The sequence below is a fragment of the Taeniopygia guttata genome, chromosome 36, assembly GCF_048771995.1.
Source record: "Taeniopygia guttata chromosome 36, bTaeGut7.mat, whole genome shotgun sequence".
Lineage (NCBI taxonomy): Eukaryota > Metazoa > Chordata > Aves > Passeriformes > Estrildidae > Taeniopygia > Taeniopygia guttata.
The window spans coordinates 1,346,347-1,364,238 of record NC_133061.1 but is presented as its reverse complement, the minus strand read 5'-3'; the positions used below and the strand labels follow the sequence as shown (position 1 = coordinate 1,364,238).

The 17,892-nt window shown below is 52.3% G+C and overlaps 1 protein-coding gene across 5 annotated transcripts in view; it reads right to left on the bottom strand.

Moving 5' to 3' along the window:
* LOC101233579 (uncharacterized) overlaps positions 1-17,892 on the bottom strand; it is a 376,722-nt gene that overhangs the window by 346,470 nt on the left and 12,360 nt on the right. Inside the window, exons 3-6 of one of the 5 annotated variants that reach the window (XM_072921328.1) lie at positions 15,013-15,015; positions 13,066-13,560; positions 5,506-5,733; positions 4,952-5,421 (exon numbers count right to left, since the gene is read on the bottom strand). In XM_072921328.1, the coding sequence (XP_072777429.1) occupies positions 5,301-5,421; positions 5,506-5,733; positions 13,066-13,560; positions 15,013-15,015 (847 nt within the window). In that variant the 3' untranslated portion in view covers positions 4,952-5,300. Of the gene's footprint in view, positions 1-4,951; positions 6,063-13,061; positions 13,561-15,012; positions 15,016-17,892 lie in introns of those variants that run through there. The other 4 variants (XM_072921324.1, XM_072921326.1, XM_072921327.1 and 1 more) reach the window with 4 other exon arrangements.

Here is a 17,892-nt window from a genome sequence, read left to right as displayed (position 1 = left end):
TCCTGCCCCAGAGACCTGTGCCCCTGGGGGCTTCTGTGCCAGAGGGAGCCAAACCAACGTGCACTGGGGGCTGTGCTCCTGCCTGCAGGGGCTGTTGTCAGGAGCACCTGGAGCAACTGCTGGCAACACTTGGTCTCTGTCAGAAGCTCTTACCCCATGTTGAAATTATTTTCTCATTGAAGTTATTGCTTTCAGCACAAAAACACCTTAGCAGCAAAGGCACAGAAGAATCTGGCAAGTAAGTGTCATGGTTTGATGCTGGCACAATGCCAGCGCCCCATGAAAATACAACTTACCAATCAAATGCTGTGAAATGTGATCAAGAACACAGCAAAGCAGGCCAAACTTAATAACAAAGGAAAAAACTTTATTACACTACTACTACTACTACTATAAAAGGAAAAGAAAGGAAAGAAAAAAAACCACACAGAATTCAAAATGAAAACCTTCCAAAACATTTCTCCTCCCTCCACCCAACTCCACCAAACCCCAGCGAGACCCATTTGGATCCTTAATCAAGTTTTCACCCTTCAATATAATCAATACTGAGTCCATCGGGGAAGAGAGGAGTCCCCCTTGCAACCATAGACCCCCAGGAAACACAACTGCCACCTCTTGTGTTTCCAATGTCACACGTGGCACCGCCCAGACACACTGGCCAGTGTGACATTCTCCTCTCCATGTCACAGTGCTCTCACCACCGTGCATGGACAGAGACTGCTTATAGGGCCCCTTTAAGGATGCTTTGCCAAGGACCACCAGGAACAACAGTCCAGTATCACAATTTGGGACTAGAGTCCCCCCCATTTTCCCCTGGGGCCAAGGGTCCAAAAGACAGAGATCGCCTTCTCTTCCTCTCTGATGATGGAGGGCATCCTCACACCCTCCTCAGCTCTCTCTCTGTCCACTCCAAAACTGGTAGTTGCTGAAGAAGGTCTCTTGGCTCACCAATGCATCCCCCTAAAATGCAGTCCCTCTTGAAAGAAAGAGTGGTTCAGTCTATGATAAACAAGCAGAGTCCAGCCAAAAGCCACTCTATCATCTGCCCCTAACCTTCTTCTCTGAACATCTGAAGTTTCAGGCTGTCTCTCTTTTCTTCAAATTCAAGAGGAGTAATATTTCATAAAGCCTTCATTTCACAGAAAAGGGTTAAAATTCCCGGACTCCCCGGACGGCTGCAATCTCAGCCCAGGACTCTTTCTCTAGTCTCCCACGCTGGGCATCTTCCCCCCCCCCCTTCTCCTTCTCCTCCGCCGGCAAACTTCTAGGTGTCTGCTGGCTCTCTATCTCTTTTCCCTCTAGCTTAGGGGAGGGGGAACAAAAACATCCCAGATGTTCTCCACCCTTCCATCCGCAGGAGCTGGCCCAGCTTGGTTCCCGATCCTTCACCTCCTGGCCTACTTCTGCAGGCCGCATGGCTCCCCTCCCCCACCCAGCCTGGGCTGGGCAGGGGAGGTCTTTACCTTGCGATGACCGGAACTAAAGAAGGACGAGTCTTCCTGGGAATTCCGCTTTTAACCCCTCTGTGTTCTCAGAGGCGTGTCCACCTTCAATTGGTCACCCCAAGTGTCAGTATCTAAACCTGACCCCTGACTGGGTAGACCTCTTCCTTCTAAAAAAAAATTCTCTTCCCATGTCAAACCATGACACTCTGTTAGGATCCTTGTAGCATCTTCGATTTGTGAGGCTGTAAAGGGTTCTCTTTGAGCGAGCAGGATGTCATCCATATAATGGTAAACAATGGTAGCAGGCATTTTTCATCGTAGTGGTTGTAGTGCAGCATCGACATACAGTTGACAAAGTGTAGGCGAGTTGCGCATTCCTTGTGGTAGAACTGTCCACTCAAATCTTTTGTCAGGTTCTCCATGGTTAAGGGCAGGAAGCGTAAATGCAAACCGTTTGGTATCATTAGGATGCAATGCAATGGTAAAAAAGCAGTCTTTCAGGTCTATTATAAGGATGGGCCAGTCTTTTGGTATCATAGCTGGGTTAGGCAGTCCAGGTTGAAGCGCTCCCATGGGTTCCATTTGATTATTTACTGCTCTCAAGTCATGCAGCAGCCTATACTTTCTGGATTTCTTCTTGATTACAAATATTGGAGTATTCCAGGGACTGGTGGAGGGCTTAACATGTCCTTGTTGATATTGTTCCATAACCAAAAGGTGTGCCTGTTCCAAACTTTCCCGTTTTAGAGGCCATTGCTTAACCACAACAGGTTTATCAGTAATCCAAGTAAGTGGCAGTGGGAAAGTCCAAGCAATGACCATTACTGTAAAGGGTGATCATTAGTGAGGACAAGACCCAGTTGAGCAAGAATATCACGGCCAATTAGGCAGTGAACAGTAGGTGGCAGTGTTGTTATAGAAAATGCTGTCGATGCTTGTTTCCCTTCAATCTCGACTGTCAGTACAGGGGTACGATTAGCCAGTGTCATTCCTCCGATGCCAGTGGCAGTGGTTGCTGAGGGCTGTATTGGCCAGGTGGAAGGCCAGTGTGCAGGATCAATTATACTCGAGTCAGCACCTGTATCGAGGAGTCCTTTAAGTGTGATACTGCGTCCTTGATAAGTCAGACGACAGGACTTCTTAGGTCGAGTATTGAGGTCTATGGTGAGCAAGGTTAGGCCTCCCGTAGATCCGAAGCTCCCTTCATTCCTGGGCTCTTGTGTAAGGGACATTAGTCCCTTGGTCATTTGAGGCAACGGAATCAATCGGGCTAGTCTCTGCCCTTTGGGTACTTTCACAGGGGGATACGGAGTATGGACCATAATCATAAGTTCACTTTTACAATCAGAGTCAATAACCCCCGGCTCAACATACAGACCCAGAGTAGTAGCAGAGAAGCGACCAATTATCAAGCCCCCTATTGGCTGGCCATTTATAAAAATAGGGCCAAAAAGTCCAGTGGGAACCTTATGCAAGTGAGTGGAAAGGATGTCAACATCTACTGAGGCTGCCAGGTCCAAGCCGAGGCTCCCGGTTGTTGCTGGTTTGAGTTGTCGTGGGGTGTTGACAGTGCAGCTGCCATTTGTGTCCCTGCGCGGCCGCTGCTCACGCTGTTCTTCGAGTTTCCCTGCTTCCTTCGACAAGCAGTGGAGTTGTGCGTGTTGGATTGGCATTTATTGCACCATACTCCCGTAGCTCCACATTCTCGGCGGATGTGACCTACATTTCCACATCGGTAGCACTTCATTCGATTGCTGCCAGCGTTGGTCGAGCGGGGGTGTGCGGCTGCCGCTTGGAGGGGAGCAAGAGCTGCCATGACTTGATTTTGAGAGCTAATAGTTTGCTCACGCAGGGCTATGGCTTGTTCCTGTAATCCCTCTCCTATTTTCTGCAGAGCATTTACTAAAAATACCTGGGGGCCAATCGGCATAGAGGCAGCCTTTTCTAATAGGTCCTGCACCTTCCAATCCCCCGGGGTCGAATTAATCAAGGCTCTAGTGGTGGGATTGCCGTTTTGTAGGATGCATTGTCTTAGCAGGGCGTCTTGCATATGATCTGCTACTCCCGCTTTAGACAATGCATCCATGATCTTATCTACAAAGGCACCAAGGGGCTCGTCTACCCTGTTTGATTCCCATATATATAGGTATCCCTCCCAGGGTTTTAACTTTATCCATCGCTCTTTTGGCCACTGTCATAGCTTCCCTGAGTTTGTCGGGTCCTAAAGCTGCTTGGGTCTCAACTCTCAGAAATGCGCCTTGCCCTAATAGTTCATCAACCGTGATCCCTGTCAAGGCATCCCCCTGGGCCCTTGGGAGATTTACACTCAATGCAGCCTCCTCTCTCCAGCGCGCTTCAAACAACAGTCGTTGATGTGGGGTATAAATCAATTTGGCAATGCCTCTGATATCTGCAGGCAACAGCACTTGGGCATTAAACATGTAATTGAGCATCTGTTTAACCGGTTCACTAGAAACGCCATAATTCCCCACTGTGGCACGCAACTGGGCCAGCATTTTCCAATCTAAATTTTGCACCTGTGCCTGTTGCCCACCCCCCCTGCGGGTTAGGCGTATAAATGACTGGAAACGCTAAGGTCTCCTGAGCTGCTGCAACAAGATCAGCGTCCCCCTTTTCCATCCCCTCACGGGCGAGCGTGCTCCAGATTTCACGTCTCTCCCTGGCCATGGCCTCCGCGAGGTCAGCTTCTGCCCCAGGGACAGGCTCCTGGCTACTGAGAGAAACAGTTGCCCGAGGTGGGGGAGGGGGGTTGTGGTGAGCATTCCCGGGGATCGCGATACTCGGCGGCTCGGCGGGGGGGGGGCGGATGGCACGGATGAAGGCACATTAACTGTTGTAAAAAAGGGGGGATTTGGAGCACTAGGATCTGCTGGTAAACCGAAATCGCAATTATGCTCTTGTGCTGTCTTTACTCCCTCAGCTGCCCTTTTTTCCGCTTGGAACATTAACAACTCATTGTGAATTACTTTCCATAACTTGCTCATTTTCTTTGCGGGTTTATCATCGTCTAACATTAATTCCCACAACTTATCCCCATATTTTCGCCATTCCCCTAATTCATGTACGGTATGCGGGTCTGAGAAAAAGGAATACGAGGCTGCATGCTGCAATAAAGCAGGGAGATCTTTATCTAAATCAAGCCCCTTAAATTGCCTCCGTCTGAGAAAGGAGGTGAAAAGGTCATATGCTGCTTGCCTATCCATACTCACGTCAGCGCTGTTGCAGCCCCTCCAGGCTTCGGCAGCATGTATCGGCTGAGCTCACCGCTGTGGTCACTCAGGGCGCGGCTCCAGGTAAAGCTTGATCGCCGTCCGTCTAGCTGCGGGACCCGACCCCAACGCAACGTCTCACAGATCCGGGGGGGGGGGGGGTCCCATCCGTTCGGGCGCCAATTGTTGGTGAGATTGTCGCGGGAAAACGAGTCTCATGATATCATGGTCAACAAGTTTTCAGTTTATTGGAGTCGATTACAGTTTCTTTATACAAGCACTAACTAGTTCATACGGATTGCAAAAGCGAAGCTCAGGATTGGTTACCTTTCTATTAACACATATATCTCTTTGCGATAAGCCTTGCGGTTACTGCTTCTTTATACTTGATTACTTTTCTGCATACCAAGCAATATTTCATTTTTATCGAGACATCTGTATACTCAAGGTTGTTAGGAGATGTCTGGCTCTCAAGGTTGATAGAAAACATCTGTTTCTCAAGGGCATAGTTTTCATGCTACAAGTCACATATTCTCATACTCTCATCAACTTAACCCTTTCGTGTCCCTTGCTGCGCAGCCATTCTTCAGCTAAACTCTCAACAGGGGCATTCACAGGGCTTCCCTTACCGGTGCCTCCGTTGGTGTTTGGTCAAGTGAGAGCTCCTGGAGAAGCTCTTCCCACACTGGGGACACTCATAGGGCCTCTCGCCAGTGTGGATCCGCCAGTGCAGGAGGAGATTTGATCTGGCCTGAAACCTCTTCTTACACTCGGGACATTCGAAGGGCCTCTCCTCAGTGTGGATCATTTGGTGGGTGATCAGTTGGGACCTTCGGCTGAAGCCCTTCCCACATTCCCCACATTTGTATGGCCGCTCCCCAGTGTGGATCATCTGGTGGTGGATCAGGTTGGATCTCTGGCTGAAGCTCTTCCCACATTCCCCACACTCATAGGGCCTCTCCCCAGTGTGAATCCTCTGGTGGCGGATCAGGTTGGATCTCTGGCTGAAGCTCATCCCACACTCCCCACACTCATAGGGCCTCTCCCCAGTATGGATGCTCCGGTGGGTGATGAGGGTGGAGTTTTCCTTGAATCCCTTCCCGCAGTCAGGGCAGCGGAAGGGCCTCTCATCCGTGTGAATCCGCTGGTGCCGGAGGAGATGGGAGCTGGTCTGAAACCTCTTCTGACACTCGGGACACTCATAGGGCCTCTCCCTGGTGTGGATGCATTGGTGGGTGACAAGGGCAGAGCTGCAGCTGAAGCCCTTCCCACACTCCCCACACTCGTAGGGCCATTCCCCAGTGTGGATCATCTGATGCCTGATCAGGTGGGAGCTCTTCCTGAAGCTCTTCCCACACTCCAAGCACTTGTAGGGCTTCTCCCCATTCTGAAGCTTCTCAGGGACCACCAGCTCTGAGCTCTGGCTGAAGCTCTGCCCACCTTCCTGACCCAGAGTGGGCCTTTCCTCCTCAGAGCACCCTGGGCTGGGTTTGCAGCCCCTCCTTGTGTGGGATCTCCGGGGCTTTTCCTCCCTGTTGGATTCCTGTGCTGTGGAGTTGCTCAAAATGGCCTCTTCCATGAGGTTGTGCTGCAGGGATTTGTCCTTCCTGGTCTCCATCCTCAGCTCCTGCTCTGGGGGAGGAAGGACAAGGAGAGGATGGGATTTGCCTCCATGCCAGAGGGAAGGGAAAGGAGATCCCCCCAGTGCGTCCCCAGCAGGAGGGCACCGGCAGCGGGGCTGTCCTGCAGCCGGGGCCAGGCTGGGCTGGGAGATGGAGCAGGAGAGAGGGGGAAAGGGGCACTGACTTCCTCCTCACCTGCCTCGGTGTCCTGGGACATCTTCTTCTTTCTCACAGCCTCCCAGGGGCTGGGTATGGAAAATCCTAGTTTGGGGAAAAAAAAGGGATGAGTACGCTGAGTTTGAGGGTCCCTCTGTCCCAGTCCATCCCTAGAAGTCCCTGGCCACCTGGGCTCCATAAAAACCTCCCAAACACCGAGATCCAGCCCTGAAAAAGCCTCCCAGGAGTTCCCCGTCCCTGCTCCTTCCCCTTTGCTGTTCGGGGCTCCCCCCTGTCCCAGCTGCTGGGGTCACACTTGGATTGGGGGTCCCCCTTCTCCTCGCTGCCCGCCCTCCCCAGGCTGCCGGGAGTCCCAGCAATCCCAAAAGCTCCCCCCTCCTGGCTCTCCCCATTTAGGGTGCTGGGCTGCCACGATCTGCTGGTACAAGTGGGGGTCCTGATGTTTCATTTTACCCATCTCAGAGTGCAAAGGACACACAGCAGGGGGACTTCCAATATCACTGAAAGCAAATGCACCTTTTATTGATGCCCTCAGCAGATGGGATAGAAGGGTTAGGAAGGAGATAAAGGATAGAGAGACAGAGAAAGAGGGCAAGGGGAAATAGCTACCAACAGAGAGACGAAATCCTCGTGGTCCAGCCAACAGATCTGTATTGTCACGTCAGGGAAAATCTCTTTGGTTAACTCAGGGGTCTTTTATAGTTGAGGGAGCAGGTACAGGGCAGTTGAGAATAAGCTGAGAACAAGCACAGACAGTGCAGTTCCGAACTGGACAAACCAGTCCCGGCAGCGAGCAGGACCCATTGTTTCAGGACTCCTTGCCATGGGAAATCAGTCTTGGTCCAGCGATCACACCTGAGGGAACACTTGGCAGACATCCCGCTTCCGTCAGGCCAGCGCCCTGTGTTAGAAGTTTAAGGGTCTCAGTCTCAGCCCGTGGGAGGGGGCCTCAATCTCCGTCCTTGATGGTGGTCATGAGGCAGATGAGGGATCTTCCATGGGGGATCATCAAAGCTGAGAGGTGGGGAAATTAACCCCTCATTAACCCTGTTGTGGTGAGTGGGGATCGTGCAGCAGGTGAAATGTACAGAGCACGCCGCTCCTTGCCAAGCCCTGCCAGGAGCCGTGCAGCGTGGCAGCACAGCAAACACACCTGCAAACAATCACCTGGCGAGAATCCACCTCAACCAGGCCAGAACTGCACTCAGGGTCTGCAGGGTCTGAGTCTCTGTCCTTGCAAAGGTCGTGAGGCACATGAGGGAAACTTTGGACTATCTCTTACACCATGGACACATGGATGAGAGGGACAGTTCTTTTCCATAGGAAGGAAAGCACAGAGCCACAGGGCGTGGAAGGCAGGTGAGAGCCTCACCGGGCCAAGGCCAGCCAAACTCGTCAGTAATGGCAGATTTTGTCTGGGAGCAATCTTTGGATACAGGGAATTTTGGAAGTGGAACCCCAGTGTTGGCCATGGGTGGCTGGAGTAGCAGGACAGGTCTTTCCCATAGGAAGGAAAGCATGGAGCCTTCCCCAGTGTTTTGGGGACAGATGGGAGGTGAGCCTTGTGAAACCATTGCAAGGCAGACTTGTCCTGGCAATATTCCTATAGGTACAATCCCTGGAAATAAGGAAATTTGGAGGTGAAATCTGAATTCTGGCCATGTTTGTCAGGAGGAGGACAGATCTTTTCTACAGGAAGGAAACAGGGAGCCCCAGTGTTTCAGCAGCAGATGAGAGGCAGACCTTGACATTCCAAGATCAGCCTGACCTGATCCCCCCCTCCCCACTCCCCCTGGGAGGCCAAACCAGTCTGACCTGTTCCAGGTTCCCTTGTTTCCATGGGGTCTCGAAGTGTCATAATGATGCATTGATTCCATGGGGTCCAGCAGTGTCCCAATGACTCCTCTGTTCCATGAGCCCTGCAGTGTCACCCTGTACCCTTGGTTCCACACAGCCCTACAGTGCCACCAAAGCCTCCTGGTTCCATGAGGCCCCACAGTGTCACAATGATTTACTTATTCCATGGGGCCTCATAGTGTCCCAATGGTCTCCATGATCCCATGAGTCCCCTCAGGGTCACAATGGTCTCCTTGGTTCCATGGTGCCCCACAGTGTCACAGTGGTCCCTTGGTCTCACAGGCCCCACAGTGTCACAATGGTCCCTTGGTCTCACAGGGCCCCACAGTGTCACAATGGTCCCTTGGTTCCATGGTTCCTGTGCTGGTGCATTCCCCCCTCCCCTTCTCAGGCCGCCCTGCCAGTTGAGAAATGCTCGCTGGGCCTCGGCCTTGGCCAGCAGCCCCTGGGCTCAGCTCCTCTGGAGCTCATCACAAACCCTGTCTGCTCCAGGCACTGCTGCTGCCCAACCAGCTCCTGGCTGCTTTAGGAGCAGCCCTGGTGTCCTAGGGTGACTGTTATGGTGTTTGTATCTCCAATCGTGTGTTCTGTTTACGTTTGATATTATGTTCTGTGCTTTCAGAACTGACTCTGAAAGTGAAGGTTTGTTTTGCCGTGTTATCATCTGGCTGGCTTTTGCTTTGCTTGCTTGCTTGCTTGGCTTGCTTGCTTTGCCTGCTTTCTTGCTTTGCTTCCTAGTTAGGTTAGCTAAGCAGTCCAATTCTTTCCCTGGACTGTTGCTTTTTTCCTTTCCTCTTTCTGAATATCATCCAACTTGCTCTGGACTGGGATCTGGGAAACACCAAGGAACACCAGGAGCCTGCATTTGGTGATCTGCAGCAGCCATCCCCAGTGCTGGAGAGCAATCCCCAGTGCCCAGACCCGGGCGACCACTCCCAGGAAAGACCTTCTGGATTTGTTCATCTCTTCAGAGGGGTGAAAGAGTTTTGTTGTCATCTAGTGTTGTTAATTGTTTTGGTGCTGGGGAGTGCTTTGCTTGTTGAATAAACAGGTTCTTTTCCACTTCTCTCTCAGAGGAAATTTTTCCCTGAACCAGGTGGGTGGAGAGGGGCCGTGGGGGTTTATTTCCTGGGTTTTCCCCAAATTTGCCCTAAACTAGGACAAATATTTTGGCGCCCAACGTGGGGCACGAGAGAGTGGAAAAAATCCTGTTGTAATCATATTTTTGTTCCAATTATTTTGTGTGGGTATGGAGCAGTTACTGGTTATGTTGTTTGAATTAATATTGTCTCTTGGGAGTGAAGTGGCAAGATGGACGGCGTCAGATTCCTACAGATGTCATCAACAAGATCACAGCCATGTCCCCACCAACCAACAAGAAAGAGACACAAGCTTTCTTAGGCGCCATTGGTTTTTGGAGAATGCACATTCCTGAGTACAGTCAGATCGTGAGTCCCCTCTACCTGGTCACCCGCAAGAAGAATGATTTCTGCTGGGGCCCTGAGCAGCAGCAAGCTTTCGCCCAGATAAAGCAGGAAATTGCTCATGCAGTAGCCCTTGGCCCAGTCAGGACAGGACCAGATGTGAAGAACGTGCTCTACTCTGCAGCCGGGAACCATGGTCTGTCCTGGAGCCTTTGGCAGAAGGTGCCTGATGAGACTCAGGGCCGACCACTGGGATTTTGGAGTCGGAGCTACAGAGGGTCTGAAGCCAACTACACCCCAACAGAGAAGGAAATCTTGGCTGCTATGAAGGAGTTCCAGCCGCCTCAGAGGTGATTGGCACAGAAGCACAACTCCTCCTGGCACCCCGACTACCGGTGCTGGGGTGGATATTCAGAGGAAAGGTTCCCTCCACCCACCATGCCACCAGTGCTACATGGAGCAAGTGGATTGCTCTCATCACGCAGCGTGCCCATATTGGTAAGCTGAATCGCCCTGGGATTTTGGAAGTAATTACAAATTGGCCCGAAGGTGAAAGTTTTGGTGTCGCAGATGAAGAAGAAGAACCAGTGACACGGGCTGAAGAAGCTCCACCATACAACCAACTGCCAGCAGAGGAAACACGCTACGCTCTCTTCACTGACGGTTCCTGTCGCATCGTAGGGAGGAATCGGAAGTGGAAAGCAGCTGTATGGAGTCCCACACGACGGGTTGCAGAGGCCACTGAAGGAGAATGTGGATCAAGCCAGTTTGCTGAACTCAAAGCCATTCAACTGGCCCTAGACATTGCAGAAAGGGAGAAGTGGCCAAAGCTCTACCTCTACACTGATGCATGGATGGTAGCCAATGCTCTGTGGGGGTGGCTAGAGAGGTGGAAAGAGGCTAACTGGCAGCGTAGAGGAAAACCAATTTGGGCTGCTGAAGAGTGGAAAGATATCGCTACCCGGGTAGAGAAGCTACCTGTGAAGGTTCGCCATGTAGATGCCCATGTCCCCAGAAGCAGAGCTAATGAAGAGCAGCAAAACAACCAGCAGGTAGATCAGGCTGCGAAGATAGGGGTATCAAAGATAGACCTTGACTGGGAACACAAGGGAGAGTTGTTCCTAGCACGATGGGCCCATGATGCCTCAGGCCATCAGGGTAGAGATGCCACTTACAAGTGGGCACGAGACTGAGGGGTGGATCTAACCATGGACTGTATTTCTCAGGTTATCCATGACTGTGAGACCTGTGCTACCATCAAACAGGCCAAGCGGGTGAAGCCCCTCTGGTATGGTGGGCGGTGGTCCAAGTACAGCTATGGGGAGGCCTGGCAGATTGACTACATCACACTGCCCCAGACACGCCAAGGCAAGCGCTACGTGCTCACAATGGTAGAAGCCACCACTGGATGGTTGGAAACCTACCCTGTGTCTCATGCTACAGCCCGTAACACCATCCTGGGCCTTGAAAAGCAGGTCCTTTGGAGGCATGGTACCCCTGAGAGGATTGAATCAGACAATGGGACTCATTTCAAGAATAGTCTTATCAGCACCTGGGCTAGGGAACATGGCATTGAGTGGGTGTACCACATCCCCTACCATGCACCAGCTGCAGGCAAAGTGGAGAGGTACAATGGACTGTTAAAAACCACCTTAAAAGCATTGGGTGGGGGATCTTTCAAGAACTGGGAGCAGAATCTGGCAAAAGCCACCTGGTTAGTTAACACCTGAGGCTCTACCAGTCGATTTGGCCCTGCCCAATCTCAGCTTTTGCATATGGTAGATGGAGACAAAGTCTCAGTGGCACGTCAGAGGTTTGTTAGGGAAATCAGTGTGGATCAGTTCTGGCTCGAGTACAGACAAACCCATTCGTGGGATTGTCTTTGCACAGGGACCAGGTTGTACATGGTGGATAATGCAGAAAGATGGAAGAACACGATGTGTACCTCAGGGAGATCTGATTGTTGGGTGAGAACTATGTGTAAATATCACTGTTTTCTGAATATTACTGCCATTGTCTGTGTATAGCTGTATATTGGATGTATAATATATGTGTTTGTAGGGTTTGAATATATATATTAGTTTTAGTAGTAAGCTGACGATATGGGGATAAGGGGTGGAATGTCCTAGGTTGACTGTATGATGCCTTTATCCCCAATCGTCTGCTCTGTTTATGTTGAATAATAAGTTCGACACCTTTAAGACTTGTTCCAGGAGTGAAAGGGAGCGGGGAAGAAGCGCGGAGTTTGTTTTCAAGAACTGCACTCCCTCCTCCACATTCCTGCTCCTGCACTGTGTCATCTGCAGATGGACAGACAGTGAGAGAGCTCTCCTTTGCTTTTTTTCTAGTTACTTTTAGCTAGCTGAGGCAAAGAAGTTCCCTGGACTGTGGTGTTTTCCCTTTCTCTGGACCTGCTCTGGACTGAACACCCAGAAGAGCAGCAGCAGCAGCACCTGTGGCCCAGCGGGCCGGGCCTGGGCCGCGGCATTTCCAGTGCCAGAGGGACTGATCAGAGACTGAGTGAGCCCAGCTGCAACCCGGGGGATTTTTCTGGGTTTATCTCTCTCTTGGAGTGGCGGGAAGTTTTATTTTTTTTGTTTAATATTGTTTAAGTTTGCTTGTTTAATAAACAGGTTTTTTCCACTTTCCTCCAAAGAGGTATCCTTCCCGAACTGGTTGGGGGGAGGGCCCAATTGAATCTGCTTTCCTAAAGGAAGACTTTTAAGGTTCTTTCCCCAAATTTGCCCTGAACCAGGACAGTTATCCACCACAGAGAGACGAGGACATCCGAGTTTAGACCAAAGCCAATTTTATTGAGTGTACCAGGTGTTTATACAGGGATTTACTTCTATGGCGCTTATATAGGGCTCTGTTTTTGGTAACAATTTCCCATTGGTTACACATTCTTTGTGACATACAGTAACCTGGGAACATTTATCTTATCACAAAGTCTCACACCACGTTGCTCGGTCACTTCTTGCCCAGGGAGACTTAAACTGTGTCTGTGTCTCCCACAGTTTCTGCTCAGTCAGGCCTCAGATATCGGGCCCCTTTATCAGCTCCATTGCTTTACTCTCTGTTTTATTCCCCATACGGGGGCACCAGGGCTCTGCCCAACGGGGGTCACTGGGGATCATCCAGCCCGGATCCTCCCATGGGGGATGGAGCTGGAGCAGCGCACCAAGCTCTTCCTTCACTCTCTTCCCTCACTCCAAGCTCTTCCCTCACTCTCTTCCCTCACTCCAAGCTCTTCCCTCACTCCAAGCTCTTCCCTCACTCGGGGCACTCACAGGGCTTCCCTTAGTGGTGCCTCCGTTGGTGCTGGGTCAAGTGAGAGCTCTGTGAGAAGCTCTTCCCACACTTCCCACACTCGTAGGGCCTCTCCCCTGTGTGGATGCGCCGGTGCATGGTGAGGCTGGAGTTGTGCTTGAAGCCCTTCCCGCAGTCGGGGCAGCGGAAGGGCCTCTCCTCTGTGTGAATCCGCTCATGTAGGAGGAGATCGGAGCTGGTCTGAAACCTCTTCCCACACTGGGGACACTCGTAGGGCCTCTCCCCGGTGTGGATGCGCTGGTGTTTTCTCAGGGTTGAGCTCTGCCCAAAGCTCTTCCCACATTCCAAACATTTGTAAGGCCCTTCCCCGGTGTGGATCACCTGGTGCTCAATCAGGTGAGACCTCTGTCTGAAGCTCTTCCCACATTCCCCACACTCGTAGGGCCTCTCCCCATTGTGGATCCTCTGGTGCTGGATCAGGCTGGAGCTCCGACTGAAACCCTTCCCACATTCCAAGCACTTGTGGGGCTTCTCCCTGCCATGAGGCTTCTCCACCAGCTCCGAGCTCCGGCTGGATCTCCGCCCGCCTTCCTGGCTCAGGGGGGCTCTTTCCTCCCCGCAGCTCCCTGGGCTGGGTTTGCAGCTCCTCCTCCTGCAGCATCTCCGGGGCTTTTCCTCCTCCTCCATCCAGACACACCCAGGGAATGAAAAATCCTGGTTTGGGGAAAAAAAACAAGAGGAGAGCACCTTGGACTAGACGTTCCTCCTTGCTCCAGTTCATCTCAGGAAGTCATTGGGAATCTTGTGTCTGTAAGAACCTCCAAAACACCAAGATTCAGCCCAAAAATCCTACAAACTTCCAAGACACAGATCAAAAACTCCCCAAACATCATAAGTCAGCAAAAACCTCCTCCAAAACATAAAGATTCAGCTGCCACATAAAACCAAAGCACCAACATTTAGCCCATGAAAGCTCAGAAACACCAAGATTCACCCCGTGAAAATCCTGGATCCCCCTCCACAGTCACCTGCTGCATGTGGGGGGAGCAACGCTCCTGGGGCTGAGGGGAGGCTGCAGATACAGGGAGGGGTGGAACCTTCTGCTGCTTCCTCTTTCTGCTCCCCCTCCTCCTCCTGTGTCTCTACTCTTCCTCACACTCCTCTTCCTCCTGCTATTCCTCCTTCTCCTGCACAATCCCACCTTCTCCTGCCACCTGCATCGTTTGACCATTCTGTTCCTCAAGCCTGCTTCTCCTTCCCTTCTCCTCCTGCCCCAGGCCCAGCACCCACTGCCAGCTCCCTCTTCCCCCCAGACCCACAGCATCCCAGCCGAGGGGCAGGGATGGAGCTGGGGCAGGTCGGGCTGGGGCAGCGCTGGGCTCTCGGCCGCTCCCGCCCGCACTCGGTCCCCACTGCAGCCGCTCCCGCCAGGACAGCGCGGGGGGGCCCGGCCTTGGCGCTGCCCCACTCCCACCTCCCCAAATTCCCCTCGCAGGGGCGATGAGGCCGAGGGGGAAGGCTCAGAGGGCCAGGGAGCTGTAAACAAAGGAGTGACAGGAGAAGGAATCGGTTTCATTAAATGTTATTAATTGATGACACAGACTGCTGCTCAGCCAAGGCCCTGCTCTATTCATGAACTTCCAGAAGAACAACAAAGACTTAACAGACCCATGAATATCATTTGCTATATAGCAGGAAGCATATTAAGGGAGTATGTAGTAGGTGGATTGGGAAGTCTGCAGCTCTCAAGTGCTTCAGCCAATGGGGAAAGCAGAGGGAGATGTGGCCAGGAGAATTAGGATGAAAAGGAGGCTGTGTCCTCCAGCAATTGGAGAGATCCCATGGGGAATGTCCCATGGCCTCTCCCATTTTTAGAAATGAAATTAATTTCACAGGACTCCTCTGTCTGCTTTGTGGACAGAAACCTCTGGTGATGTCAATTTTCCCGCACACCCTGGGGCAGGGAGTGCAGCTGAAGGTGCCTCACCCACTTTGGGTGATCGGCTCCCTTGGCTGGCGGCAGCAACGGGGATTGATTGGGGACCCGGGAGTGACCAGGAGACAGACGAGTGACACATCAGGGGGGTCTGTGAAGAGTCACCAGGGAGAGAGCACTGAAAATCTCATCAGTGACTGCCCTGGGATCTTTGGGGAGTGAACATGGCAGGGCACCCATGGAGGGGAGAAAAGGGAAAGCCAGGGAGGGGTCCTGGCCAAAGGGATGATGATCCCAAAATGTCTCTGAAGGGTCCCATGGGAGAATGCTGAGGTAGTTTGCACATTCCCCCAGAGGTAATAAAGGACATGGACACCCAGGGGGGCAATAAGGGAAGGGGAGAAGGGATTTGGACAACAGGGGATGGATGGTGTTGGTGTGCTGGGAAGGGATCAGGTGAAGGGGAGTGTGCAGCAATATGGTTCAGGCAAGAAGCAGCAGGAGGAATGTGTGTGGTAAGAAAAAGGATGATGGAAAAGAGGAGGAACAGAAAAATACTCAGGATTGGGATGTTTTTCAGCAGGGTCTTATCCTGACAATTTGCCAGCTGATACTTTGAATTCCCAGTTTCCAGGAGAGGAAAAGCAGGAGGTCAGGATGTCAGGGGTTTCTCTGTGGTGGGCAGCGGCAGCAGCGGGCGCAGAGGTGCGGGACCGGGAGCAGGGCTGGGGGCCTGTGGGGAGCTGCGGGGCCGGGCCGGGGCTGTGGGGCAGCCGGGGCTCAGCGCCGGGCGCTGCCTGAGCCCACCAGCCCCGGGCAGGGCCGGCAGTGGCCCCCGGCCCCCAGGAGGCTGCGGGACGCCCCGGCCGCTGCCCGGCCCCGGGGAGCTGCCGGCCCTGCCCGCCGGGGGGGCCGCCTTTGGACACTGCGGCAGGACAGGCACCGGCTCTGCCACACGGGCTGTGCAGGGGACCCTGAGCACAAGGAGCAAAACAAAGCAACATCTGGGAAATGCAGAATGCACATGGAAGGATCAGGATTTTCTGTGAAGGATTTGGCTTGGGTCCCTGCAGAAAGGAAAGATTTTGCAGAAAGCTCAGCAGCTCTCAGAGGATGAGCACCCACAGGCAGTGACCGGGGCTGCAGGAGTGGCACAAGAAGGCCCTGCAGCACTTGGGCACAAAGGCACAGCAGCTGAAGGCAAGGAGGGATGAGCAAAAGGCCAAGCTGAAGGCAAAGGCCATGGCAGAGTTCCCACAGCCCCTGAGGGACCAACCCCAGGGCCCAAGGGGGCCCCAGCACCCAGGGGACGGCGTCGGCCACAAGCACCTGGCAGAGGCATTGCCCTCCTGGCCAGGGCAGAGCCCACCCAAACAGCCCCTGGGAAGGAGTCAGGGCTCCAGCTGCAGCCCACAAGGACACTGCAAGCACAGACAGCAGCACCCTCAGGAGGAGCGAGTCCACCCCTGCATGGACATGGATTGTCAGGGCTCTCTGAGCTCCCATCCCACCGGGGACGCACCACACTGCAGCCCTGGAGAACATCCAGGCTGGGTCTGCATCCAGAGGAGGCCTCTCCTGATGGACACAGGGGCCTCTCCATCCACTCTGAATCTTGCACCTAAGGGGGGAACATTGTAAAGGAGTGTTTTCATTATTAAGGGAATAAATGGGAAAGCTGAGCTGGTGTCATTTGTTCAATTAGGTGCTGTGGGAGGTTAATTTGAACTAAACTAATTTTTTTCTCTTCCTACTGTGATTGTAATTATCTAGGAAGGAATTTGATGATGGCATTGTAATATTGTAAAAGGTGATACAGAGGTTATTGCTGCTGTACCTTTTGTCAAATGTCTGGACTTTTTAACCCCAGACAGCCTCCATGCTGTGGTATGGACAGGAGAAAGAGAGCAAAACTTGAGAAAATGAAAAACAAAAAATACTGAAGCCTCAGCTGACGCTCTTCCAGACTCAGAAAAGAAATTGGAATTGTAGGGGAATGTTCAACAGGGCCATGCCAAAGGAATTTTTGGGCCAACAAGTTTCACCCAGTGGCCAGAGTGGCCTCATTGTCTGCAGAAATGTGCAGCCACAGCTTTAACACGAACCGAGGCCCAAACCCTGATGACAACAGGATCTCCAACTGTTCCAGTCTGCCATCAAGTTCAAGCTTTGATAACCAAAAGAGCCTCGCAATGGATGAGCAGTGCTCGGTTATTACAGTGTGAAACTTGTTCAGTGGCACAGGAGGATTCAGAACTGAGGACAGGGGAAGGGTTTAACCCAGCCTCCTGTTTGAACAGCCCCCAGAGGGGCTGGGAAGAAACCCAGCACTGCATTCAAGTGACACAGCTCCAGACCCAGCCTGGGGGAGATTCAGGAGACATTGCCTGGCCTGAGGCAGAAAATGTCTTTCTGGATGGCTCTTCAAGGGCAGCAGAAGGGAAAAGAGTCCCAAGACACGCTGTTATTGAGGAAAGGGAATCAGACAAAGCCCAGGTTACCCCCCATGGTCAGCTCAACCGGCACAGCTGTGTGTGCTTGTAAGAGCCTGGCACTGAATGCCCTGAGCAGGAAGGCTTCAATATCTTCTGGTGACACCATCTCACCTAACAGGGGGGCAAAAGCAATTCTGATTGCTCAGCAGCCACTGGATCACTTTTAAAGATATTTCTAAAAGAAATCATTCCAATAAAAGGCATTGAACATGAAAGAGACTCAGACAGCAGAACTCATTTTACAGGAAAGATCCTCCAGGGGGTTATGGCAGCTTTAGGAATACAATGGGACCTCCAGAACCCCTGGCACCCCCAGAGCTCAGGCTGGGTGCAAAAAATGAAAGGGGATGGAAAGAAACACCTTTGGAAGCTGGGGATAGAAACCAAGATGCCATGGGTACGGCTTTTGCCATTGGCTTGGGCAAGAAGAAGAGCC